We start from the raw sequence: 26,836 nt of genomic DNA on the forward strand, positions 1-26,836 counted from the left end.
GAGCCGACGAAGAAGAGGAGCGCCACCTCCGGAGATTGCTGGCCCCATGTCTCCCTGACCACGTTTCTCTTAACAAAGTTTTCGGGAGCCGAATGAACCAGCATCAGCAGCAACGGGTGCGTCCGGTTGCACGGGTCATTGTTGATCGTGAACCGGAAGTCCTTTATGTCGATCAAGGTGGATTTGTCACCGAACGAAAGTTCGTGCAGTAAATACGGCTGCGGGGAGAGCGTCACGTTTCCAGGAAGGATTAGCAGATATCCCGGTGCCGACGCGCCGCTGCTGTACGGCGTCGGTGAACCGGAGCTGTCGATGTGAAGCCAGAAGGAGAAGCATCCAGTCAGTGCCAAGGCGACCACGAAAATCAGAGTGTAAGGCGACGTACCGGAGGCATGGAGTCGCCGCTTATCCAGCATACTAACGAGTCCCTTACATCATACACGTCTAAGTCCGGCTGAAGAAGATAAACACTTGTGTTAGATTTTTTTATTCGTCATTTTGATAAGAGTGTTTCGTAAATAGGTGAACAAACTTTGGTATCGTATTTTCTACACATTTCAAGAAACTGAAAGAAAAGTCTATAAAGGTCAGGGAACTCTTCCTTCTCAAGATGTGAGCACTTGTTCTGGAAATTTTCAATGAAGCGTTTTTTTTATCAGGTTCTATACATTTTATTTTCATAGTACAACATTTTTTCTAATCATACATAGAATTAATCAATTGATATGTAAATGTTATAGTAAATGTAAGTACTTCTCGAAGCCGCTGTAGTTGCCACGTGTAGAATTATGAACACTAACTATATATTTCTGAAACATCTCGTACATAATATTTACATAGTTGCTACATATAGTTTTATATTATATATAAATATGATTATATGCTCTATAATATTTCTTTCATAGATAATAACGGGAAAATTCGTGAACTCCTGAAGTGGACGGTTCAAGCTGTAGATATATAAGTTGAGGAGTATATACAACAGTGATTTCGTTTGTGAAGAACATATGCGTCACAACTCACTGCTATAATCTTCAATATTGTATCTCACCTTGTTCATATACTTTTAATAGTCGATCATTTCTTGAATACTACAATACAAGTACCGATAATACAAAATAATAAGATTGTTTAATTTTCCAGAGGTTGACAAATTAAAGATCAATATCTAAATATCAATTCAACAAGAATCAACGTTGAAACGCGTAGACTTTTGAGTTGGTATGCTTCCAGCTGGATGAAAGACAGCCAATTATCGATATTTTAGGTGTACCTTGAACTAACGCCGAACTTAGATCGCTAATAACATTCACTGATAAATGGCAAAAGAGATTGCGGTCAGTTGAACATTTGAAGGAGGCGAAACTATAATAAAACTAAATGAAAGTGCATACCAGATGAATTATAAGTGAACGATTTAAATGTACGTGTATATTCTACAATCTCCTACGGACGACTGACACGGTGCTCACGTCGATAAACTATCTTTGATTTTTCACAGGATTTTTCACAGGATTTTTCACAGGATTTTTCACAGGAAATGTTATAACTAGCTATATATAAAATATAGTTTGCATATTTTTGTACATAAGTTGGTGATCCTGTATGATACCATATCAGTGATAACTGATACTTGAGATTAATATAGATAAAAATGTGACAATTATTTGATATGTATAATTTGTGTAATGTGTTATGTTTTGCTCTTTGTATCTGTAGACAATTTAATTTTTATACAGTTTAAGGACAGAGATATCTCATACGTGACTATATAACCATAATTTCATTTAAAAACTTTTGGCACATCTTGTATTTGTTCTGTTAATAATGCACAGGAAGGTATAGGCGAGTTAGGTATTATCCCTTTGAATAATTTCCATCCTCCCATGACCGTGAACAGTTTAAAAGTCTATGTTTCAAATATAGCTTCTCCGAGGTTATAGCATTTGTTTAAAAACGTATAGATTAATTTCAGTTTCGAAATGCCCTGGTGGCCGATAGACATGAAACTTGAGGGGGCTTGATGAAAGGGGAGCAGGAGAGTGTGAGCCGCAAATATAAAATTTTAGTTTCTGGTATTTATTTATTGATATATTTCCAAGATATTGATACAGGACTTGCAGTACTGTACATTAAATCCTGTCTATACTGATGTTACTAATGCAAGCGTCATTACTGAAATAACGTCACCATCGCCGTCGACTGTCGAGCAGCCAATGATGCAATAGTGATATCGGCTTTGGTATCTATGGGGTGTTCCACTTACAACTCGGCCATTTCTTTTTAAGCTACGTTATATTTACATCTTAATTTCGCTGGCCAAAAGCATTGGGTTACACCGTACTTAGTGTAATTTTGGATACCGTACCGGATACTGTCCGGATGGAGATAGAAAAGTACGAGTAATATCGGTTCGGACTAAGCTATATATTTTTCTTGTCGAAAGGCTACTTTGCCAATTTCGGTGATCTTAAAATATGTTGAGAAATTTTATATTTTGAACAACTTTTTCCTGTACAGGTAACCAATGGTTGGCCTTAGTTTTCGAATTATACGCAAAATATTTCGCCATTCCGCTTTAGTTTTCAAGCTGGCTTAGGTTAATACTAATGTTAATCCAGCATTTGATAGCTTAAACACTTTAAGGAATAATTAAATAAAATATAAAACATCCTTTGTGCGGCTGAAGTTACAATGATCTATTTTACGTGAAACACCCTATAGATACTGAGGCGGATATTGCTGCTGTATCATCGCCTGCTTAAGAGTTCACGGCGATGACTACTACAGCAACGACGGCTGTATTAATATCGTCTGTATAGACAGAATTCAATGTATACATTTCTAAATGTCTAAAAAATGTTTAATATTTTATATTTGGGGTCCACCACCGCCATCAAATTTCGAGTCGATAGGTTACCGGGGCCTTTCGGAACTTCAACCCAGTAACGTTCCCATTTGGTTTATTTATATCCCTTTATCATTCAATAATTACTTCAAAGTAATATATAATGCAAAGATTATTACATATTATTTAATCATTGAACTATATAAAATTTGATGAAAAGATAATAACGATATTTTTCTTATAGATAAGAAGTATTCTTCCCTTCGGAAGCCATTTTTTCCAGTTCAAAATTTTCAAAACTCTTCTGTCGACATTCTCGTTCGATTTCTAAACATAACGTTCTTTAATGAATTGTTTTCTGTAATGTAGGAATAATAGCTGGTGACACCGGCTATTTATCAAAAAATTACAGCGCTTATCGCATGAATATATCGGCCATTCGGTCGACGTGGCAGTGTTCAACGATCCTCAAAGCCTAAAACATCTTGTTCAGGTTCTACATTATTTTTTCATATAAAATCAGTGTATTTTCGATGCATTCAGTGCGACTCAAAATCATTTTTTTATCTCTTTTATATGGAAATATAAAAATAAGGCTGATAGCCTTTCGTTACTTCATAGACATCCTAGATCATTAGATCTTGGAAAGTATATGGGACACTCCGCTGCATAGGAAAGAACATAGCAATTGCGTCACGACTTATTTAATCGATACATAAATATTCGTGTAAGTACCAAAAAACTTGTTACATATAAATTCCATTCTTTGGCTACTAATGTTCGTATTTAACGAGATCAATACACATGATAATAAGTCAAGTGTGAAAAACATAATTTTGTGCATGTGAAAGAGTAATATATATATTTATTTATTTTTTAAAGTAATGTACACACGCACAGTAATGTATACACACGTATATATTACTTTGTATGTGTGTGCGCGCGCGCGTATGTGTGTGATGTATGTACTACATATTTCATTGTTTCGAGGAATTTTAATGCAAATGATTACTGTTAAGGGTAACTTATAACGGGTGATAACCTTTCACCCGAGATTAGCTTTCATTACATGATTACCAACTTCAAAATAAATAATTCCGCACTTATGATATCATAACAAATGCAGAGAATTATTATATTGACTTTACTATTTTAATTACATAAATTTTTTATTTTATATACAATTAAATTTTTATGTTGAGTAAATAAAATTCATATTACCAACGTTTTAATTAACTTTTTATAAGTTGTTAATTATCTGTAACTTTTAGAGATTGAAAGAAAAATTACTACAAATATTTTTGTGAACAAATTTAAACACCATATTACTGTAAACCGTGCTAAATTACGCAGCGTTTAGAAAGTGCTGTGAAAAAATCAACATTCCAGAACCTTCACTTTTGATATTCCGAAAACGTTTGAAACTTATTGTATTGCAAAATAATATTATAGTATAAACACGTTTTGTTTTCTAAAGATCCTCATCTCTGTTTCCTCGAAACAAAGGAAACATTACAAAGCTGGTTGCTTTACATGCTTCATTAATAAGTCACAGAGAAACTTGTTACTTGTTACACACCTCAGGTCTCGACAATTAGATAGATAATTTATGAAACAATGTACATACATAATTTCCCTTATCAATTTCGCAAGTTTAAATATTTTTATAAATAATCTTAATGTTCGAAATTTTTATTTCTAGACAAATATCTTTTTAATATATATCGTTTTTAATATAATATATATGATATAATTATTAAATATTTCTATCATAATTGTCAAATTTATACAATATTAATATACGCATTATATTCTAAATATAAATTTCTAAGTAAATCGTTTAATATATTATCTTTTTCAGGAAGCTAACTTTCTTGTCATGAGAATATGCAGGATGTTTCTACCTCTTTTCGCAAAATGCTAGTATCATATTCTACGATTAAAAATAAGAGAAAAATGTTATGTAAACATAGATTCAAATATGCTTTATTAAAAAATTATAACAAAGATTCAAAATAACAGACTAGTTTTCGTTCAATGGAGTATATGAACAAATTGGTGATTTATGTAGTTCCATTTTAATGACATCTATTCTTATCTATCTATTCTTTTATTCTTATAGTGTATCGATAATGAAAACCGTAATTGTTTTTGTCATAATTTTTTAAGAAAGCATTTTTAAGCCTATGTGTATATAACATTTTTCTCTTATTTTTACTCTTAGAATATGCTGGTGTCATTTTACGGGAAAAAATAGGGACACCCTATATATAAAACAAGGATATACTGTAATATATAATTTATTATGTTACTATAATATCATTTAATCAATTTCTAATATACATATATTGTTTTCTTTTAGAGTGATAATTCATCTTCTCATAAGAATGTACATGAAACAAAAAGAAGCTTTTGCTAATCATGCAACATACGCATCATCCTCAAACACTACTATCGCCTAAACGCTTCTATCGAGAAACGAAAACAAAAGCATCATGCCACAGTACCGAAAAATAGCAAATGTGTAACCCGACCCGACCCAACGGAAAAAAAGCAGAAAAATTATACTTACAACTTACGTGCGATAAAGAGCAATGAAGACTTCGCAGCATCTGTCGCCCAGTTAGAAATCTTGTCTTACACATTCGGCACAGTTGACATTAATGCCTCGACGTCGCTGAAGCGTAGTATAATGTAATCACAGGGAGTTTGAGGTTATGCTAGATGAACGTTAACGACAACGTCGTATTTAACGGCTGGCATATCACTATTGGGCCAAGAAAACGTAAACGCGCGTTCTCGAAAGGAAAAGCTACGTGAACGTCAACAGAATGTGGATATCTCGGATTGTTCAACAGCTCTGTTCCTTTTTTTCCTGACACCCTTCATTTTTCCCTTCCTCTTTATTTGTTTAATCGTATGCCTCTCTATACGACCGAGACAGATCGAACCATGTGTAGAAAAATTAGCTAGGATATGAAACCCACAGTGAGATGCCGTGGCCAAAGAGCGAAGTCCATTTGAGCCATGAGTCGATGGTGAACACGGTGTTCCCACCCTACGACTCTGCGCCGTCTATTGGGCGCACCCTCTTCAGTCGGCCTTGCGCATCGCGTCAAATGCGGGAGATTCAAGTGACAAACCTTATCGATTCTCTCATTTCCTTGACATAACTTTTATTAGAGATCATGATTTTGAACTAGTATTAATACACTTGATCTGTCAATATTCGACTACATAGTATTAAAAAGACACGTGTACTTGTACATTATATGTGTCCTTATCCTAATCCGTGCATAATTGTATAATTAAGATTATTATTCACGCTGTATACTAATGTTTTACTAAACGCATGCTTGCAGTAAATGTGTTATAGCCTCTATGTATACTTTTGAATTTCAAATTTTACTATTATATTCACGATAGTTATGTCTCACTATAGTGCTAATGAAATTTCAAAAAGTTTCGTACAATGCATATAATGTATTTATAAAAATTGTCTGTGGTAAGTATCCGAATATTTTTGTGACCTGCTGTATTTAAATACACGTATATTATTTTACGTGTATTTAGTTAAGATAAAACAAATAATGCATGAGATTTCATAAAATTTTTTAATCGATCAATTATTTTTGTATCTTTACAGATTTATGAATAAATTGGATAACATGAAAGAGTATACCGTGTCATTTGTTTTAGACTTAGAATCTTTTTAAGTAGTATTGTTAAAAGAATGAATTATGATATAATATTTCATTTAACTTTTACATATCAAAGTCCTCTTATTAATTTTGTGCAAATTGTAATGACTAAGAGTACCAGACTTTCAATGTTCAACTTCTAAATATTCAAAATGGCGCTTTCTCTTATTATTTTATTTAAACATATTAACTTATTTCACTTTATACAACGATACTTAAGACTAAGATATCTAAGACTAAGTAGAATATAAGAATTTATTTATATAGAAAAATTTGTGAAATCATAGGGGATCGTATCAATATTTATTATAAAATTCATGTCAAAATACTTTAAACGTCAAACGCTGAGCGAAAGCACAGATACAAAGTAGCGCTGGAAACTTTACAGAGCGAATCGATAGGAAGAGGAAAGCGGTAAGAAGAACGAAAACGCGCGCTTTATATCGCACTTTACAGTTCTTCAACTAAACAACTAATTGTTTCAAATATTACCGCGAACGAATTTTAATCGCAAAGAGTGGCTGTAGATGGCGCTGATTGTCGGCGGCATGAATTGAATGGACGCGAGAAACTCAAGCGTCTGCAGCGCTATAGCCACCTCTCCCTGGGGCGCATCCTGCGCATGCGTTGCACGTTTATTATCTTCTTTCTGTTCAAGTGCCATTTCATTGCATGCAGTGCAGTCTATAAAACAGAATGCGTTCTCGGTGGATCTCGAGTTTCCTATCACTTATCGTCATTCGTAGCGTATAAACATAACAGCACGCGGTCATTAACTTACAAATTGTTTACGTGTCGTCCGACACATGGGAAACCGTTGATATCGTGCACGAAATGCCAGTTTTCGTCTAATAAAAAACACGATCGAGCCATTGTTAGCGTCGTAGTCGAGGGTTTTCGGAGTCGAATAATTTGTTGAGCGATAACGCGCGAGCAAAAATGTCATGCAGCTACGCGGACGGTCTCTCGCAGTACGAAAACAAAGGAGTGCTGGGCCTGGAAGAGGTAAAAACCGTTTATTCACCATCGCCCGTTTGGCGGGAGTCGGCCATCCGCGACGATTTCCAATCGTTCGCCCACCCGATGTGTGAAAACTTAACTATCGCCTTTTTTTTATTTCCTTCTCTTTCCTTCCTTTTTTTTATAGAGATACGACAGCGTTGAGGCGTTGCGACTGAAGTGCGGCCTTCTAGCCGATTGGATACAGGCGGCACGGCACGTAGTCGTTCACACCGGCGCCGGCATCAGCACTGCTGCGGGCATTCCGGATTTTCGGTGATTATCATTTGTAATTTTTCGCTCGAATCCCCACCCTACTTCTAACTACTTTCATCCCCTCTCCCCGAGCAGCTCCCGATCGGCTCTCCCGTAATTCCGATTCTCTGCTTATGCGTTCGAAAGCGCCACTGGGCCAATTCTTTTAAATTAATCGAGCGGGAATAACGGAAGCGGCGAAGAAACAGCCCGAAATATTTCCTTTCGAATCGACGCGTCCACCATTGTTGCGTGCGACAATGCCTCACCGTGATCTATCCCAAAACGCTGATTAACTTATGAAATCGAGCAGAAACCATCGAATTAACTCAAGTTTTCCGAAATAAATGCAGAGATAGAATGATAGCTGATAATTCTAATAATTATCTTTTTTTTTATTTTACGAAAAAGTTATGAATTAATTTTTTAAATAAATAATTATTCTTTTATCCTATATATAGTACATAATGTAATTATATTACTTTATGTTGTGTGTGTGTGTGCGCGCGCGCGTGTGTGTTATATGTAACACACATATGTAACATGTTACATACACACATACACATATGTTATATATATACACACACACACATAACATATGCCATTTTTTATAATTTAAATACATTATCTTTTCTATCATAAGTAAAAAATTATGAATTTTATGATAAATAATAATTTAATTGAAATTAACGTTCAATTATATTTTTTATTTTTTATATATCTATTATGTTTTGTTTCTTTTTATGTTATATTTCATATATGAGTCGCACACAAGCCCTACTAATTAACTCCATAAATTGGAAAGTAGGAAGAGATGATGATACAACATTATCTTTTAATATATATTTTAGAATTTATTGTTATTATCATGTTATCTCTCTGATAAATTAACTTGTGAAAATAGGTCATCTACTTTTTGAAAAATGATTAATAATCTACTTAGATAATGAAATTGAAAAATTGACAAAAAATAAAGTTGATCAGTTTGGCTTTTGAGAGACTCATATAGATATATATATTGAATATTTCTAATAATTTCCATATACTATGTATATGGTTTCTTAGAGGTACAAATGGAGTATGGACATTAGAGCAGAAAGGTTTGAAACCTACAATGAACATTTCTTTTGACGAAGCAATTCCTACAAAAACACATATGGCATTGAAAAAATTAGTAGATGCTAGTGAGTACAATTATGATAATACAGAGCAATTATATACTTTCATTTCATAGAAAACTTCTGATCAATATTATTTTTCCTCCAGAAAAAGTTAAATTTATTATAAGTCAAAATATTGATGGCTTGCATCTTCGATCAGGAGTACAGAGACAGTACCTTGCAGAATTGCATGGAAATATGTTTACCGAACAATGTGATAAATGTGGAAGGTTGGTATTCTTTTCCCAAAAATTACATTGTACAATTACAAATTTACAAAATACTATATTTTATTTCTTTCATTTGTTAATGTTCATCTAGGCAATTTATTCGGAATTTTGCAACTAAAAGCGTAGGAAAAAAGTCCCTGGACACTGTATGTAGATCTGAGCAAATTGGTGGTCGTCCGTGCCGTGGACGCATGCACGACACCATCCTCGATTGGGAACACAACTTGCCAGACAGTGATCTATCTTTATCTGACTTACACTCTAGGTAAATCGGCAAAGTCCTCTAATGAAATAAAAGATATTAATTTTTTTTTATATTGCGACATATCACACAGATAAGTCTCGAGGCACTGTGCAAAAGTTTTTAAACAGGCAATAAGAATATTGTAATAAAGTGAACGTACTTTGTAATATAATTTAATGTGAAAAATTTGGTATTTTTTGCGAACAGATAAAAGGAAGATTGCCTAACAGTTGATGTATTAAAAAGATTTGGAAAAATGATTCGTTGATCTGAAAAATCCTATATTGATATCTCAGGTTTTAGTTAAGAATTATTTACGACAATTATTTGGTTTGATAATGCTATTGTGGAAAAATGTATTCAATAAAAGTATATACGTTTACAGTGTCGCGGATTTAAGTATATGTCTTGGGACGACACTTCAAATTATCCCGAGCGGTAATTTACCTCTGTACACCAAAAAATACGGAGGACGTCTTGTTATATGTAATCTACAATCCACAAAACATGTAAGACAACTTTTTATCTTTAAACTACTAACAAAGTCTTTACTCTAAACTTTGAATAATTAACCTGTTACTAATTTAATGATATATTTGTGTAAATTACTATAGCATACTGTGGTCAGTATACTCGTTTGAGTAAAAAATTAACATAATTAAAAAAGCAAAGGATATTATTTTAGGACAAAAAGGCAGACTTAATTATCAATGGCAATGTTGACGAAATAATGATCAGCGTTATGAAAAAGTTAGGACTAGAGATACCCGAGTACGAAAGTACAATGGATCCTACGCGTAATTCTGACACAACGTCCAAAGAAATGGACTGGACGATACCAACGAGCAGAATAAAAGAAATGAACGTGTTGTACAAAAAGGTGTGCAAACCGATGAGAAGGAAACGGAAGACCTTCATGTACGAGCGGGAAAGAACTGATACGAAACGAGAGACGAAAACGAAGAAGCAAGCGTTCATGATGAAACAGGATATAAAAGCAGAGGATACGATGAACACAGCGAATCAGGTTTGCAACAACGCGGTAGTTCCAGAGGATATAAGCAATAACGCGGTGAAAATCGAGGACGAGATAAAAGACATAGAACAGTTCGACTTCACCGCGAACAACATGACTCAGCCAGATCCTGGGTTGGAAGTGAACGACATACTGTAGCATGATTTAAGCAGGTGGTGATCCAGCGACCTAATACTCCTATTAATCTTCAGTCTTTGTTAAATTTATTTACGAGTGCATATAGAATGGATGTTATCTGTATGTGAAGAATGCCTAAAAAAAAAGTGCTATTGATTTGTTTATACGAAAACGACAAAAGAAAACAAAAAAAAAAGTAAGAAAAAAGTAAAAGTATAAGTTTATTAACCGGTAAACCGCTTTTATCGTCAAGTCAGAAAGCGCTGCAATACGTGTAAATATGTGTAGTAGTACTTTCGTAATCGCTTCCATGTTCTGTCCGCTTTTTCATTACTAGTAGTTCTCTTCTTAATCAGAGAAAATCAAGAGTTTTTCCAAGTGATCTAATGTGTATCATACTCTACTGACATACACGTATATGCATGCACACCATGTTTTTCTCCATTACGATACATTAAATGTTAAGTACGTAAGATGATTTATTTAGAATCGTTTGTAAGGTGTTGAACAGAGATTTTGTAGTACAGCGTCGATCATAAGATGATCTTTCTTCAAACGGATCTTGAAATGATCGTAAAGAGCGCAGCTATAACGTGTTACGTTCAAGTGCGTTTAATTCGTATATCTATATATATTATAGGTATAATACTGTTCGTGTTTTCCACAGAAAATGAAAAGAAACATGACCAAAAAAATCTTCCATACACGAAGCGATTATCGGAAGATCCGCAGATGTTTTAAAATTGCACCGGAATAATAGTAAATACTCGTTGCTACTTTGAACGTTTAAGATTGAAATCTTTTAATAGAAAGCTCCATACGAGCCTCGGTGTTGTTTGATCGAATCTAATAGTTAAGTGTCTCTTGTTAAACGCACATACGTTTGTATAATCGTGATAGAACGACTAAAAGCGTTTTGTAGGTAAAGAATGAAACGGATAATGGGACCGCGAATGTTACTCCCTCGACAATATGTCTCCCGAGCGAGTTTAGAAGCGGAAGTGCAAAAATTTGAAAGAAAGAGAGAGAGAGAGAGAGAGAGATAAATAAAGTATGGAAATGCAAGCGAGTCTTTCTTATATCGGCATTCGACGCTATTTTGTCGATAGCGTTTTATAGTAGAACGCAGATTAGTGAAATGTGTAATATTTATATGTAAATAGTGATATATATGCTTGGTTGCTCCTAATAATTTATTACTTTAATTGATATTATTTACTGGACGTTACTATTAGTGAAATATTATAGCATTCGACGGGAAATAAAATTGTGGAAAGGGATTTTTGTATGATCACTATTTCCTATTCTATTTCTGATAATTTGGGAATTAAAATAAGGAAAAGGGAATGTTTAATTTTTCATCTTGATATGGTATATTCTTATTCATAAGCAAAGTTTAAACAAGGATACAAGATAATCATATACTTACACGTGCGCTACAATAATTACTTTATAGCATAATTCATTTTAAACGAATTAAGAAAAAACATCACTCCAAAGATTTAAATACATTTCGCCTCTTTAATAAATAGATCTTTTTCGTTTACATATTTTATATTTTTTTTTGCGTAGACTTCACCGTCACGTTGCGCTGCGCTACATCGACGTGGAAATATTTTTGAGATCTGAAACAGCGTCTCCCGTTTTTTTTATGTCAACTAGTCCTTTTTTGCACTAGCGTTTTTCTTTTTTATTGTTTCAAACATTTTCCAAATAATATCGAATTCATATACATACATGAGATTACGTGAAACCGCATGTTCAAAAACATTAACGATGCAAATCGTTTCGTCAATAACATTATATAAAATAAAATTAAAATTAACAGATAATAATTCTTTTTGAAGAATTGTTTTATATTATATCTTTGAATGTATTAAAAGATTTTTCTTATATTAACAAAGAAACACCGATTCAGAGTAAATTACTAGGGCTGTTTTCCGTGACTACAAAGCATAAAAGCTAACGTTACGTTTTGATTTTCGTAATATTAATAAAAAAAATATTCCGATATTTTGTAATAAATATACATTATTGTAATAATTATACAAGCTTTCACAGATTCTTTTATCGATAATTTATGCTTCGAGCATAGATATTAACATTTTCAGTATCTCTATATTTACACATTTATAGTTTATATATCTGTATATATATACTTAGGAATTTGTTAATTCCTATTGGACACATCTATGTTTAAATCATAACCGTTGACATCCTTAACCTTAACATTAGCATAGTGGTTATCCCATTTATATTTAGTCGAATAGGGGATTCTTCGAAATTCGACGTCACGAGTTGCTACGTATCAATAGTCAAAGCAGAGAAGTCTTCTTTTTTATACATGTACTGCGCGAACGAAATTATCGATGGATCTTAAGATTTTTCCATCGAGATCGATAATTTACGGAATAAAATTTTCAAACTATACACGTTCCACGCAGTACACATATAACATATGTGTCGAAGAAGAATCTAAGTGCTATTGACGGAACTTGAAAGGAAACGGAAAACACCCCGAATAAGTTTGCAAACGGTCGACTTTCGACGAGCGCAGACATCGATTCGCAAGCAGCCTTTCTCGCTAAAGAAGGATAAATACGGTGAGCTTTAAGAAAGGAAAGAGAAAGAGATAAAAGTGAAGATTGATAAGAAAGGAAGAGAAAGATGACGAAAAAGAAGTATAAACCTGCATGTTTATATACATACACGAATGTATTCGTGTCGCATAAAAGAGATCATATAATGAATGACAAAAGGCAAGAATGGAAAATTATATCAGAAGCAGAACACCGCGGAAAGAAAATAGGAGAGGAGGAAGGAAAGAAGTAATACGATTAGAAGATACAAATGTTTTATCGATTGGTTCGACTTGTATTTCTGGCGTCCACCGAGAAGGCCGATAACCGACATCAGAATCGAAGCCGACTATTTGGTATAATTGCATTTTTTTTAAACATTGTCCTCTCGGTTCCTAGGGGACTCGAACGAACGAGGACTATGCACGATACGACGTGGAACATAGACCTACCGAAATTTTTAGTTAGACTATCTATGTACAGTAATCATTTATCCGACGGAATAGAAATCGATATTACATATATATATTTATTTATTTATATAATTATATACGATAAACTTTCTTTTCTATATTGCTCTACTTGCATATTATTGAATCGCGTTCTTCGACTTGCATGACGTCTACCGAGAAGAACGTATGCTATCTTACCGACTGGGCTTCGCGGTCTGGACTCTACGATCAATAAATCGAACGCGACTTTTCAATCTCTTTCGGTTGTCTCGGTTTTCGATTCGCGTTTCGAGACACCTCCTTCAGCAAAAAACAAGTACATTGCTGACAAGGAAAACTTTCCATTTAGTGAATCTCGGTTTTAGGTACGTGACAAACAATAAATAGAAGTACGTATTATATGGCTAACTTAATTCGTTGTGTAAAATGTATCTTTGGGTTTTAGTACGGCTCGCTCGATTAATGAAGAGAAAGTCACCGATTAAATATATGCTCCGTGACGTTCTCTTGTTCCATTCCTGGCCATAAATCTTTTGTTTTGACACGACTTTGTATTGACAAAGCTTAATCGTGCCCTTTTAATATACAACGCTAGCTCTTAGAGAAACGTGTAAGCTTATTAGAAACGTGTGATTCACACGTATTTGTGGTTATAATATGTACATAATAGAGAGAGATACGCGGAAATATTTTAGCCCATGTTTCGTGTGGGCGCGAGAGATTAGAAGAAAGAGAAGATAGAAAAAAAAAAGAGGAAAGTAGGTACTTAATTGACGCGAATATAAGCGAAAGTGGCTTTGCGTTGTTTTTGTCAATTCTCTTTTTTGTTTTTGTCATTTCTCTTGACTCGAACAAATTTGATGAAATTTTATTGAAATAGGCCCTTAATTCGCTTATGTTGTTAAAAATCGTCGAAATTCACCCACAATATAATCATAGATTTAATTTCATGTAATTGGAAAGGTATATTTTTATTGACATCGATGACCTCAGTTATAGTTTAAAAATATCATCAAACAGTTCATGTTTGTTAAAGGAAGAAGAAACTTACTAACGTCAAATTATAAAAATGTGTGAAATTAAGATAAAAGGTCTTGTGTTTAATAAATTTCTTCTTCTGGAACACGATAAATATTTTGTAAGATGATATTTTAAACAATCGGTCTGATATTCGATAAAAATAACCAATAATAGAGAGTGCGTTTATTTGAAAAGATGTCCAATTCACTCGAATTGTCTGGAAATCTTACGAAACCATCGATGTATCGAGTGAATTGTAACATATGTAAGAAATGACTACAATACTTTTGTAGTCACGCAAAAATGAATTACTACAATAAGTATTGCTATATAAAAAACATTGATATATTGTTGTATTTCTTCATTTTTTCAACAAATTTTTGTTAATTAAATTAACTATCAAGCAAATAACAATTAAAAAGGGCTAAAAGAAAATCAAAACTCAATTTTTAACAATATTTATCAATTTATCATACTTATTAACACGCATGCACACTTTTGTTTCTCAAATAAGTACCTACTTACACTATCTCTATTATACAAAGATCAACTTATCGATTGACTTTCATACACGTAAATGGGGGAGGAACCTAAGGCACGATCGTGAAATGTCCAAAAAAAGCAACAGCTGATTCTACTTCACTCATGGCTACGCTTTACTCCTAATAACTTGGCGGCGTCATCAGCGGATGCCTGTAGTACTCTGTCGATGAAACTCTTGTCTCTTATTCCCAGCAGGTTCGAGATCAAATCATTATCCGTGCTCTCTGCATCTGGATTTGCGTTTGATGGAATACTGGCCAATTTTCCTGTCAGAGTGGTTAATTTCTCGTATGGATTGAATCTTATTAATCCACTCGGGGCTGCATCACCGGTCGCGACTGGAGTAACAGTTGGTAAAGAGATTCTGTCTTGAATACGGGAATTTGCGTTGTTGGCTGTCACCAGAATTTGTTGCTGCTGTTGACTTCGTGGTGTGATCGTAGGTGGCTGTGCAGGTGAATTTTCTTCATCTCCGCTTGTACCGACATACATGGTAGAATCAATGGACTCGTGCTTCTTTCTGTGCCGCAGCATACTATGTTTCAAGGTGAATCTCCTGCAGCATATATCGCAGGAGAAAGGTCGTTCTCCGGTGTGTGTTCTCATATGGCGCCGTAGATCCTCTGCAGACCAGAACCGCCTCATACAGAATGCACATACAACCTGGAAGTAATAAGAAATTAATTGTTTTAGTTGCAGTTCGCATGTTTGGTTAATCAGTCATCTGTTACGAAGTAACGCTACTTGCAATAGACTTGATACAGAGCGTAAGTTAACCATAGATAGACTTGATCTTAGGTAAAGTAGTTCTATCTACGAATGATATTCACAACTTATTTACGCTCTGTATAAGTCTTTCTTAAAAAGGTAGACGTTCTTACCTTCCTGTTGCTATAGTCTGGGAAACGTCCCCGTTTTTCTTCTCCGTCGCTGGTATGATGTTGCGGCGGTGGTTGTTGTTGGTCTTCAACCGCGTCGATGTCCATGTCCAGTGCCCCTTTCGCCACTAACATTTCGTAGGATTTTTTGTGGTTCATTTTGATGTGTTCGAGGCAGTCGTGTCGTTCTGCGAAACCACAATCGCACAAGTGGCACTTAAAAGGCACATCACTGGGCCCAGGTGATGATCTCGGTGAAGGTCTCCTTGACCTAGCTGTTTCGTTGGCCAATTGTGAAGCGCTAGAATTCGATTTGGTAAGTCCTGGCATCGAAGAAGTTTCTATCCCTTCAGACACGCTCGAAGACTGACTATCATAATCAGTTTGTTCGTTATTCGGCTTTGGACACTCCTGTGGACTGGTTTGAGGTTCACTGGATGGAGTGTCCGATCTGGTCTTCATCTTCCGAGCGTGTTTAGTGGAACGATGTTTCTTTAGGTTACCCAACGTTGAAAATGTTGAACTGGGACACTGATTGCACTTGTAGGGTCTTTCAGGAACGTTCCTCATGGAGAACGAGTTACTATTGCTGATGACCGCTTGAGAATCTGGAGAAGAAGAGTTTCTAACTCTACGCATCTTGTTCGGATTTGCTTTATGTTTTCGGAGCAAATGACGGTCACAGTTGGATTTCGTTGTGAATAGCAACGAACAGTGAACGCATTGATAAGGTTTCTGTCCAGTGTGTGTCAAAATATGTCGTCTGAGAGACGAGGTCCATGGAAATGGTCGTTCACAGTATGGACAGATTACTCTGTTCGGGGCCATTGAATATGCAGATTTCTTCTTTTTTTTCTTCTTTTTCTTTTTTTTCTTCGACGCGTTCGTCGAATGTGATGAATTTACAGAGTCGGATTTCTCATCGCTGCCAGAATTATTGCAATCACTGTTCGATGCTACCAGACCTTCTTCATCGCTTAAATACTGGGGTTGAAACTGCTGGTATTGTTGGGAGGCATTGTCTAACAATTCTGACACGCTAGCGAGATCAGGTGCTCCATCCTCCATCTTCTCGCTGTTCATATTAACTGATTCCGTTTTGATCACTCTGTCAGGATTCTTTTCAACTGAATTTTCCGTCACAGTAGCCTTCTCCGTGTCAGATTTTTTCTGTTGTTCAGTAACAGTTTGTTTGTTCTTCTCCAGCTCAACATTTGTCTCGTTTGGGCCATCGTCTGAACATTCCATGGCTTCTTCTTTCACTACAATTTCTTTCGTAGATTCTGTGGCTTCCAATTGTCCTCTCAACAGACTCTTCTCCTTTTGATCCTGAGATTCTTGATTTTCTTTCTCCTGTGGCCCTTCGTCTATGACCAGTTCTTCTTCAGAGTCATTGTCTTCCATTTTGTTTGCCTTTAATTGCTGTGCCAGGATAGCGTACTTCACATGGTCGGAGATAGAATGCCTCGTAAATTCCGGATTCGTTGACTGTTCCACTTTTGGCAGGATGTTGTTGTACGATTGACTGCCTTGAGAAGTTGCCTGTCCAAGGTTTTGAATCAGCGTAGGATGGCTGGAAGGTGGTCTTCCCCTTGTCGAGTGACCTCCTCTGGGTCGCTGGCTCCAGTGCTGAGGATGTTGTTGTTTAATGTGCCTTTCCATATTGCTCCTCAAGGTAAATCTCGCTGAGCAATGTTCACAGGTAAAAGGCCTCTCAGTTCTGTACCTTCGTTGCTTTTGTTTAGGCATCAGGACTCCATTTTTGATCACCATCTTCACAGAATTGGACGAGGGCAGATTGTCTGATTTATCGCGGGTAGTTAGACTCTTGTTGGCCATCTTAGAGGATATTAATTTGGCATATTCACTTTGGTCGGTTGTTGAATGAGACTGGGAATTCATGTCTCTGTTTTGAGAAAAGGTGGTAAATCCCGCGCTACCTATGGGTGGCTCCACCAAAGTACCTCCGCTTGTCAACTGTAGACCTCTGACCAATTCCTTCTGTAATCTTTCCTTCATAGAGAAATCCTGGCCAAAGACATGGGGATTGAACATGTACGGTGGCAATATTCCAGCTCCTACGCTACCAGGGAATGTACCGAAGTTTCTGTAGATTGCGTTAGCGTACAGAGCTTCCAGAGATGTAGGTTGAGAGCTACCCTGGCCAGCCTTCAACAAAGCCTCGGTCAACAATAATTGACTGGTAGCACTGTACAAATCTTTTTGGTTTTTTCCAAAATGTTCGTGAGCCGCGGCGAAGTTATCGTCCTCCTTCTCCTTCGACTTCTTGCTGAGATCCAGTACGTCCATGGAAAGGTCCAACGGACCGTCTTCGCCTATGTTTTCCGATATGTTGAGACCTTTCTTTAAATTCATAGGACTAGCTTGTATTCTTTGGTGCGAATCTGTTTTGGTTTCTGTGACTAGAGATACGCTACCCTCGGACGATCTCGACTCCAAATCGTCGTCCAACTTCGAATAATCCGATTTGGCATCTTGACCAGGTTTTGTCTCCTCGGAGTTCCTTTGGGTCAGCTCCAAAGGCTGACCATGTCTTGAAAACGCATCACTTTTTTCAAAGTGGCTAGTGCTGTATATCGACATCGAGGAATTTTGCAGCTTCGCCTCTTCTATTATTCTGATCTCACCTCTTACCTCCATAGAAACCGGAGGATAATGTATTTGCGCCTGGTGGTGAAGATCTTCGCGTTCTTGCGGATATACCAGGCTCTTCCTCACTTCATCCTTCAAAACTCTGGGTGAGTTTCCGCGTTCCACGTTCTCGTTCGTAGAATCTTCATTTGGATGATAGATGAGAACGCTCTTAATGTCTTCTCTTGTCAATTTTCCATGTCGGTTTCGTACATGGCGCTCACAATTTGCTTTAGTTGTGAAAGCGTAATTGCAGAGAGAGCATTCGTAAGGTCTGTCGCCATTGTGAGACCTCAGATGCCTCACCAGAGTCGCTTTATCAGTGCTGGTATAAGGGCACATATTACAAGGATATGGCATGCCAGGTCCCACGCCCATGTGCGCCCTGTTGTGACCTTTTAGGGCTCTTAGATTAGGAAATATCGAGGAACAGAGCCTGCAAGGGAACTCCCCTTTCAATTTCATTTTTCTGAACTCTGCAGAAAACGCGTCTTGAGCTTCCTCCTCGTGATACTCTGTGCAGTACGTACTTGAACTACCAGAAGAGTTTACACTGGTATTAAATTTGATGTTGTTCTCGGGTGTGCTGGTGTCTGATCGAAAATTCTGTAAGATAGGTCCAGAGGTGACAGATATGATACTCTGGATATCGGCAAGATCTTTGCCTTCCTTCGCTTCCCTCAAAGCAGCCTTGTTTTGAAGATCCAAGCCAGCGAAGAAATCGTCTCTTCTCGATTGGCTATCGTCGGTTGTTCTGCTTTGCATATTCATCGTGCCGCAGTCAGTTTCGTGGGCGTCCAACGCGGATCTACAAGGGAATGCTCGCAGACATTTGGAGCATTGGAATTTGGCTACCTCGCCAGAAGCTGGCCGGTGAAGCGATTGTTCGCAGACAGCTCTAGCTATTGCTGGGAACTTATCGGACGAGAAATCAACGAACGTTAAATCGTTGAAACCTACTATCGAGTTTCTCAAATTTCTCGTGGTATTTCCCAACGAATGTTCCGCGAAATGTATCATGAACCGATGCAGATTCAGTACTCTGTGGTTTTTGAACGACAAGTTGCACGTGTCGCATTTCGTGGGGAATTCCGGATGACTTCGTTCCAGATGCGATTCTAAGATGGCGCTAGTGGCAAAATCCTGTCGCCCGCATACTGGACAATTGTAAACGTTCTGATTGTCGTCCGATCTCGATTTCATCTCGCTTCTCGAGCTATTTAGAAGAATCTTGTGCCTCTTCTGTGTTTCGTTGTCGCTCGCATAGTTAGGATACTTTCTCTTTCCAGTTAACGACGAGGTCTGTTCCTCGTCCCGTTTGTCCCCGATATTTGGCGAGTTTCTTTTTGTGATCTCGTTGTTGTTGTATTCCTCGAGATGTCGCTGCCTGGATGATTTGTCCGAGTCGCTGCTACCCTCGGAGTCGGTGCAGCTGTTAGGCGAGGCGCCTCTGTGCGCTGTCCTCAAATGCCTGTTCATATTGCCGTTCGTGGTGAACGCCATCTCACAGTACTTGCATTTGAACGGCCGTTCCCCGGAGTGCACCAACACATGTCTGTCGAGGGAACTTGCAGAGCTCAGCACCTTATTGCACACGCCGCAGCAATAGTCATCCTCGCCGCTACAGTCTGTGCTGCGAGGCGAATTATGGCCGCGTAGGTGGTTCGTTAACTCCCTGGAGGTGGGCAAAACGGTCGAACAAGCTGGACATGGGTGTGCGCTTTCTGGTAGTTCAACCTGCAGAAACAAGTACGGAGACTGTTAAACGAGTTTGATTCTCGAATAGTAAATAAAATAATATATAGCGGAGCATTTAAAGATAATTAATAGCTATACACGTTAAGTGACAAGTTATGGTGATAGATGGCGACAGCGGAGTTTGTTGAATAGGTACTTTTATATTACTCGACTGGACTACTTTTATGCAATTTGAACTTACACTAGATGGTGAGGATGCAGCATCAGCTGGTGCTTCGTTCTCATTTTCCTGGGTGGGTCCGTTCTTAACAGTAACTGAAACATAAAGGAAAATCACTGTAAGACAGTTGCAATCTATATTAATATCTTGATACTTGATTTAAAGTTGAGACAACGTTGTCTATACCCTCCTATATTGTTCAAATTTTCTTTAGAACTTATATATCCTAACCTATTGTTTTATTATCCTAACTACAGTATCAATCCTTCGATATCTGATATCGATACATTTTTAGGCTTACGAAGTGATAATCTTTCTGCGTAAAAAAACAAAATAAATAAATTCCATCGAGATATTGGCTTTTAAGACGTCGATGATACATTTGTCTTCGTGGATTTATCATTACTTTCACGTCGTTCATTCATATAACGATTCTAATATAACTATATTAGATAGGATTATTTTCCAAAATATATCGAATAAGAGAAGTTTCTTCTACGAGACAAAGATCATCGCTGTACTTGGAAGTAGGTTAGAATTTTCAGCTGTTCTATACGCGTAACTAACCGATAGCAATTTCATCTGGCTCGATAATGGGTTATTGTTTGTAAATTTTTTAAATTGTAGCAAGCGAGCGATACGATCGCGTCATAGAAATAGACGCGAACCACGCGCGTCTTCCGGAAGCTGATAGAACGACCGCAAAGAACGCCTCGAGGCTGCTACGATGACACTTATCAGCTACTTGAACCACAATCGTCCTTATTTACTAAGTCTTTTCTATTCTGCAGGCTACCGTTGGAGCAAACTTCCGAGAACGATATGATGTCGAAAATAATGTCCAGTATCGTTACAGAAATATTACAACATCGATACGACGTTCATATAGATGTTAATTTCGTAGCCGCTAAGTATCTCGTCGTTTGAAATTATCGATTGTGTGATTTGTTAAAAATCGACGATAATTCAGTTATTATTATTTCCGAACTCTTATTACGATTTGCGTTATATCGATAAACTTCAGATATTATTATTCGATTAAAAAATCTGAAAGCGACGACATTCGGAGATTATATTATTAGACGTGTCTAAAGCGTATCGTTAAGTTACCTGAAACGTTGAAGGGTTCTGTTATATCGACTGACGTAACTAGAAATTTTATCTGCGTATCGAAACAATTCGAATGACCTAACAGCGAGATCAGTGTACACGTAATTATTTGCGATACAGATCATTTGTACCATCACGATCGTTCAGCGAAATCGACTTGTCCTAATTCCACGAATCCACAAATCCGCAACCACGAAAATTCACTGGGAACCGCAAACGAAACCGATGAGAAGCAAATATTGAATGAAACAAACTAAGAGCAACTCGCCTCGAAGTATCAATCGGTAATCTTATAAAGAACGAATGCAGAACTACGCTGGAATGGAAGAACTACGCTGCGATTGCGATATACGAATAAACAACGGTGAAATATGAGGAAATAGCGCGTTCGAGAGCTTTTGAAAATAAAAATTCCAGTAGCGCAAACGAACGTGATCTTGTACGATCGGCTTTATCTCGCTCGAGCGTTCTCTTTTCATCCGACAAGAAAGCAGATTAAGAGCGGCAACGACAACGCCGTGCGTCGTCGATTCGAGCCGTAACACGACACAGGCGAAACATCTTTGCTCTGTTATCGACGATCAATCGTTAGATCGACTCTAACATTACCGAGAAGACTGAAGATTTCGTAGATGTCTTTTTAACCTCATTTTCCTCTCCTGTGCAGTTTCGTCGTTCGTCGTTGTATAAGCGGAGATCGTAGAAATACGTTTCCGTTGGACAGAGAAGGAAGAATGTGAAAAAAGCAGAAGGAGTATAAAGAAAAAGTTAAGACGAATAAACCTGTGATAAAAGCTCGGTAGAAATACCGAACGATCTTCTATCGTTCTCTTATCTATATATCTGAGTAATATTTAAGTGCAATATTATCGCTATTTTAATCTATGAAATATTCAAAGTTTCCATTATGTCAAATCTCGTTACAACGTTACACGCTCAAGAAGAAAAGTGTAACGCTATCAAAATGATCTTGCAACACGTGTGTTCGATATACAGTTAATCTTTGCTTTTAATTCTACGAATTAAATAATTCATTCGAGCTTCTTTGCCATTTAATCGTCTTGCACAGACCTAAATGTAATTTTACCGCGATCATGTTGATGCGTTCTGCGGCAAATTGAAATATGCAAGAATGTATATGCACGCTAGATAAACAGACTATATATTTCAAATGAGATTCTCTGTTTCGTTCATAATTATATTCGTAATTATAAAACGAGTACATAAACGTAATTACCGTACATATGTATCTAGATATAAACATTTCTAACTATCATAGTACTTCATAGTTATCTACAATTAATAAAAATACAACATTTCTACCAACATTTCTGCCAATGTATAAATATATAATTATATAACTAAATGTAAATATAATTATATCTCTATAAATATAACAAATTGCCATCAGAATTTCCATCCCTGAAACTTCTCGTCGTAAACGTGTACTGCACCTGTAAACAATTCCAAATCGGTTCAAGCGTCTGATTTTAATAAGATAACGAGCCTATAGAAACCTAGCGGACAAATTGCTGGCACAAGAACAGGCCCGGTCTTCGTCGATTCGATGGCAGGACGAGAGGAACAGGTGCGATTAAAGCCGGTCTCACACGCCTGGCATTCCGCTGACAAACGCGTCGGCCAGGTGACTCGATTCATGCGCGTAAATCACGCGGGCCAAACGGGTTTTCGGCCAGTTTAACTCTACTCCGATTTAACTTGCGGTTTGCGTCCACGTTTAGCGGACAGGTTGGCGTTTAAGCGCGCGAATAAATTCGACACGAATGATGTACGTGGACGACCGCCACGACCTAACCTCCACTCGTTTCTCGTTTCGTCGCGTTTAAAGTTTCGTCCACAAGAGCGAGCACTGTGCGCACGATAGGGCCACCATAAGTCAAACACCGGTGAAAATCGCTTAATGTGATCAAACGAGACGATTCAACGTAGGCGATGGAAGATTCGTCGATCGAAACGATGTGATGGAGGGTAGAAAAAAAGAAAGAAAAAAAGTATATAGGATGATTCTTTGATCGATCGTTTAGTGCGAATACCTTGGTAATATTCTATTATGTTGGCAACTAAGTGATTGCGGATTTTGTCATTAGGTTGTATTGTCACTTAGTTGCCAACCTAATAAATTTCGATCGATCGCGGTTTGACTGTAGTTTTGAAACAGGTTTAGCCGAGGAACAAGTCGAGGAAGAACAATTCACGAAATAAAGTGGAAATAACGTGGTGACGAGGCGACAAAGCTCGATGATCTACATATATTGGATATATGTTTTGATATTGCGTTTCTGGGATAATCGCGTTTGGAATATGCTGTTGCATTTTGCGCTCGAAAAGCCACAGTATCGATATATGTCAGAAGCATCGTGTAAGTCGTTATTTTTATTAGTTGGTTGGTATCGTCATAGTTTGTATAAATGTTCAGTTTGAATTTGTCTATGTATGTAATTGGGTGAGAATCATAACGTTACGATTTTAAACGCGATTTCGATGTGAATTTGAATGAATTCGAACATTGAAATTTGAACATTCATTTTATGTGATAGTATAATATTTATTAATATTATATTTCCGATCTTCGAATTTGTATTAGGTTGTCCGTAAAGTTTCTTTCGTTTTGTAAGGAAATAATAGACGCACGATATTTTTTGTTTTACATTAGTTTATTGAATTATGCACGAACGTAATAATAGAAATAGAAATGGATCATACGTAATTCAATAAAATAATATAAAACAGAAATTCTTGTTCATCTATTATCATCTTACGAAACGAAAGAAACTTGTCGGATAACCTAATACATAAATAGGTAGACAATATTTGAATGTTTGAATTGAAATCGAAGTATCTGTACTTTTCAATTACTTCAATCTCTCCATTTAAATGAGAAATGATTTAAACGATTGAAATATTTCAGCACGAACCTGAATTTTCTGCATCGGTAAACGCTTGGATATAACGTTGGCTTGTGAATATTTCGATATAAATCCGAGCACGTAACGCGATTTCGCATAGTCGAAGATAAATGTCGATTCGAATTTGAAGATTCTTTAAAGGACATTTTTATCGAAGAAGTCACTTTTTACCAAGCAACGTACGAGTGGTAAATATTCAGTGGAAATACCAGATGTAAAGTTGGCAAATAGAAATGATATGTTTTCAGTTCTTAGAAGATGTTCATATTTCGTAAAAATTATTGAAGAGCATTTGAAACGCAGGTGATCGATTCTTCAAGTTCAAGATTATCTATTTGATGGCGCCAGATACCTATGTAAGTATAGGAAATGTTTAAAGGGTAACAACGTGCTCGCAAAAGCCTGCCTGATAACTTGTTGCTGCAAAGTAAATAAACATTTATCTAGCTGGCAAATGAAAAAACCTACTTATCTTTTGCGCAAGCGTGACTACCTTCTTATCTGGATTTCGAGAAATTTCGTTTTTTAAGTATTATCTCGAATGATATGTTACAGTCGACCGACACCTCGCATCCAGCCGATCAACGTTGAAAAATCAAGTCCACGTTGAAAGATTAACTTCAAATTGATCGATAACAGATTATACGTTTAATCGATAAGCCAACAAAAATTTCGCCACCGCTAAGCATCGAAGACTGAAAGAAGCGCAAAAATTGGCAATTTCAGACGTGAACATTTTCAGTCTGCAATTTGTTACGTTCGGTTGAAATCACGCACAGTTACGTATTGGGTTGTCCGAAAAGTTTCTTTCCTTTCGTAAGGGAATAACAGACGCACGATGCTTTCTGTTTTATATTAATTTATTGAATTATGCACGAACGTAACAATAGAAATAGGACGAAATGGTCAGACGTAATTCAATAAAATAATATAAAATAGAGATACGAATCTTAGAACAGGATATTTAAGTTTCTTTGTAAAAATTGCGATTTAGCTTCTATGTACGTGTGCAGTAGTAGTAGTAGTAGTGTATTTTTTTATTTTTTATAAGGAAGAGAACTTGGCATTTAATATTTTTTTAGCCCAATGATTCAGGCCAAATACTCGCAAAATGGTAAAAGACGATCGGAAACTGCAGGAAATGGTAAAAAGCGAAAAAAGTGCGACGAGGAGTCACGTGAAACGAGAGAAGACAACGCGAACGATCAGGTGGCCGCTAACTCTGTTTAGGAATTCGAGTGAAAAATTTCACGTAGTTGCAACTGTCCGATATTGAAAATTGGAAGAGATTAGAAAATAATATAAATCAGTTGACTGTCCGCTATAAATATCGGTGGCGTATGAAATCGAGGAGAGACACGGAGCAGGCGAGTCTGGTGAAATTCGGAACAGATCCGTCCGTCCTGACAAGTGGAAATCCAGCTGCTTTCCATTTCTAACGATCGCCGATCGGAGACCAATGGTTACGAGGCTCTGTCAACCACGAAAACCGATTTCTATTTTCTTCCCCGGCCACTTCCACCTGTCGATCGAAACTTACGACACTTTCGACCATCGACGATTTCTAACAGCAAAGATAAAAAAGGTTCCATTTAATTCGTTTCGTACGAAGAAAGAATTTTCTTTTACAGATATGAAGAAGAAGAAGAAGAGAAGAGGCGTGGGACGTTTCTTCCAGTCGGAGCGTAGAAGATCGATAAGGTTTCTTCTTCTTTTAATCGTCGCGCTTCGATGAATGACAATATTTTTTCGATTACGTTCGCGTTGTTGTTGATTCAGCAGAGTTCAGAGAAACGTACGCCATGGTTAGAAACGATGACAACGCTCCTACGTCGATTATGTCGAACAGAACTTCTGCAAAGTGTCTTCGACCAAAGATTCCATTATTCTCGACGATTCTCCGAAACGATCGTTCTCTTCGATGGAAATAAATCGTTTCGTAATTTTCGTTTATTCGAATTCGATCAGTTTGTCGATCCGTTCACTGTAATTTTCAGTTTCCGTGGACCGAACTCGCGAGAGAAAAATCTATGTAAACGGAAACAAGTAAACGTGTTCGATGATAAAAATTGGCGGCAAATTTACAATGTTCAAAAATTGTATAATATGTTACGAAGAGAAGAAGTTAAGCGCGAAATTGGACTAAAGCGATCGAACGTAAGGTTGA

The 26,836-nt window shown here is 36.8% G+C and overlaps 3 protein-coding genes and 1 long non-coding RNA gene across 8 annotated transcripts in view; 2 read left to right on the forward strand and 2 right to left on the reverse strand.

Moving 5' to 3' along the window:
• LOC100744403 (beta-1,3-galactosyltransferase 5) overlaps positions 1 to 7,697 on the reverse strand; it is a 9,861-nt gene extending 2,164 nt beyond the window's left edge. Inside the window, exons 1-2 of one of the 3 annotated variants that reach the window (XM_012380922.3) lie at positions 5,428 to 5,891; positions 4 to 454 (exon numbers count right to left, since the gene is read on the reverse strand). In XM_012380922.3, the coding sequence (XP_012236345.1) occupies positions 4 to 416 (413 nt within the window). In that variant the 5' untranslated portion in view covers positions 417 to 454; positions 5,428 to 5,891. Of the gene's footprint in view, positions 1 to 3; positions 455 to 5,420; positions 5,892 to 7,573 lie in introns of those variants that run through there. The other 2 variants (XM_033318809.1, XM_033318810.1) reach the window with 2 other exon arrangements.
• On the forward strand, positions 6,843 to 11,870 carry LOC100744880 (NAD-dependent protein deacetylase Sirt6). The gene is made up of 7 exons (XM_003486470.4): positions 6,843 to 7,554; positions 7,697 to 7,824; positions 8,869 to 8,987; positions 9,070 to 9,193; positions 9,285 to 9,458; positions 9,823 to 9,946; positions 10,123 to 11,870. The coding sequence occupies exons 1-7, from the start codon at positions 7,489 to 7,491 to the stop codon at positions 10,609 to 10,611; spliced, it is 1,224 nt and encodes a 407-aa protein (XP_003486518.1). The 5' UTR covers positions 6,843 to 7,488; the 3' UTR covers positions 10,612 to 11,870.
• Positions 11,871 to 14,728: 2,858 nt separating this feature from the next.
• Positions 14,729 to 26,836, reverse strand: part of LOC100745000 (ras-responsive element-binding protein 1) — a 109,962-nt gene continuing 97,854 nt past the window's right edge. For all 3 annotated transcript variants that reach the window (XM_012380975.3, XM_033318811.1, XM_003486471.4), the window contains 3 exons: positions 20,654 to 20,727; positions 16,066 to 20,451; positions 14,729 to 15,847 (listed from right to left, as the gene is read on the reverse strand). In XM_012380975.3, the coding sequence (XP_012236398.1) occupies positions 15,281 to 15,847; positions 16,066 to 20,451; positions 20,654 to 20,727 (5,027 nt within the window). In that variant the 3' untranslated portion in view covers positions 14,729 to 15,280. The remainder of the gene's footprint in view (positions 15,848 to 16,065; positions 20,452 to 20,653; positions 20,728 to 26,836) is intronic.
• On the forward strand, positions 24,474 to 26,247 carry LOC112212134. Its single transcript, XR_002945924.2, has 3 exons — positions 24,474 to 25,025; positions 25,225 to 25,397; positions 25,765 to 26,247. It is a non-coding gene; the product is annotated as an uncharacterized LOC112212134 (long non-coding RNA).

This window comes from Bombus impatiens, unplaced genomic scaffold (assembly GCF_000188095.3).
Source record: "Bombus impatiens unplaced genomic scaffold, BIMP_2.2 scf_0114, whole genome shotgun sequence".
Lineage (NCBI taxonomy): Eukaryota > Metazoa > Arthropoda > Insecta > Hymenoptera > Apidae > Bombus > Bombus impatiens.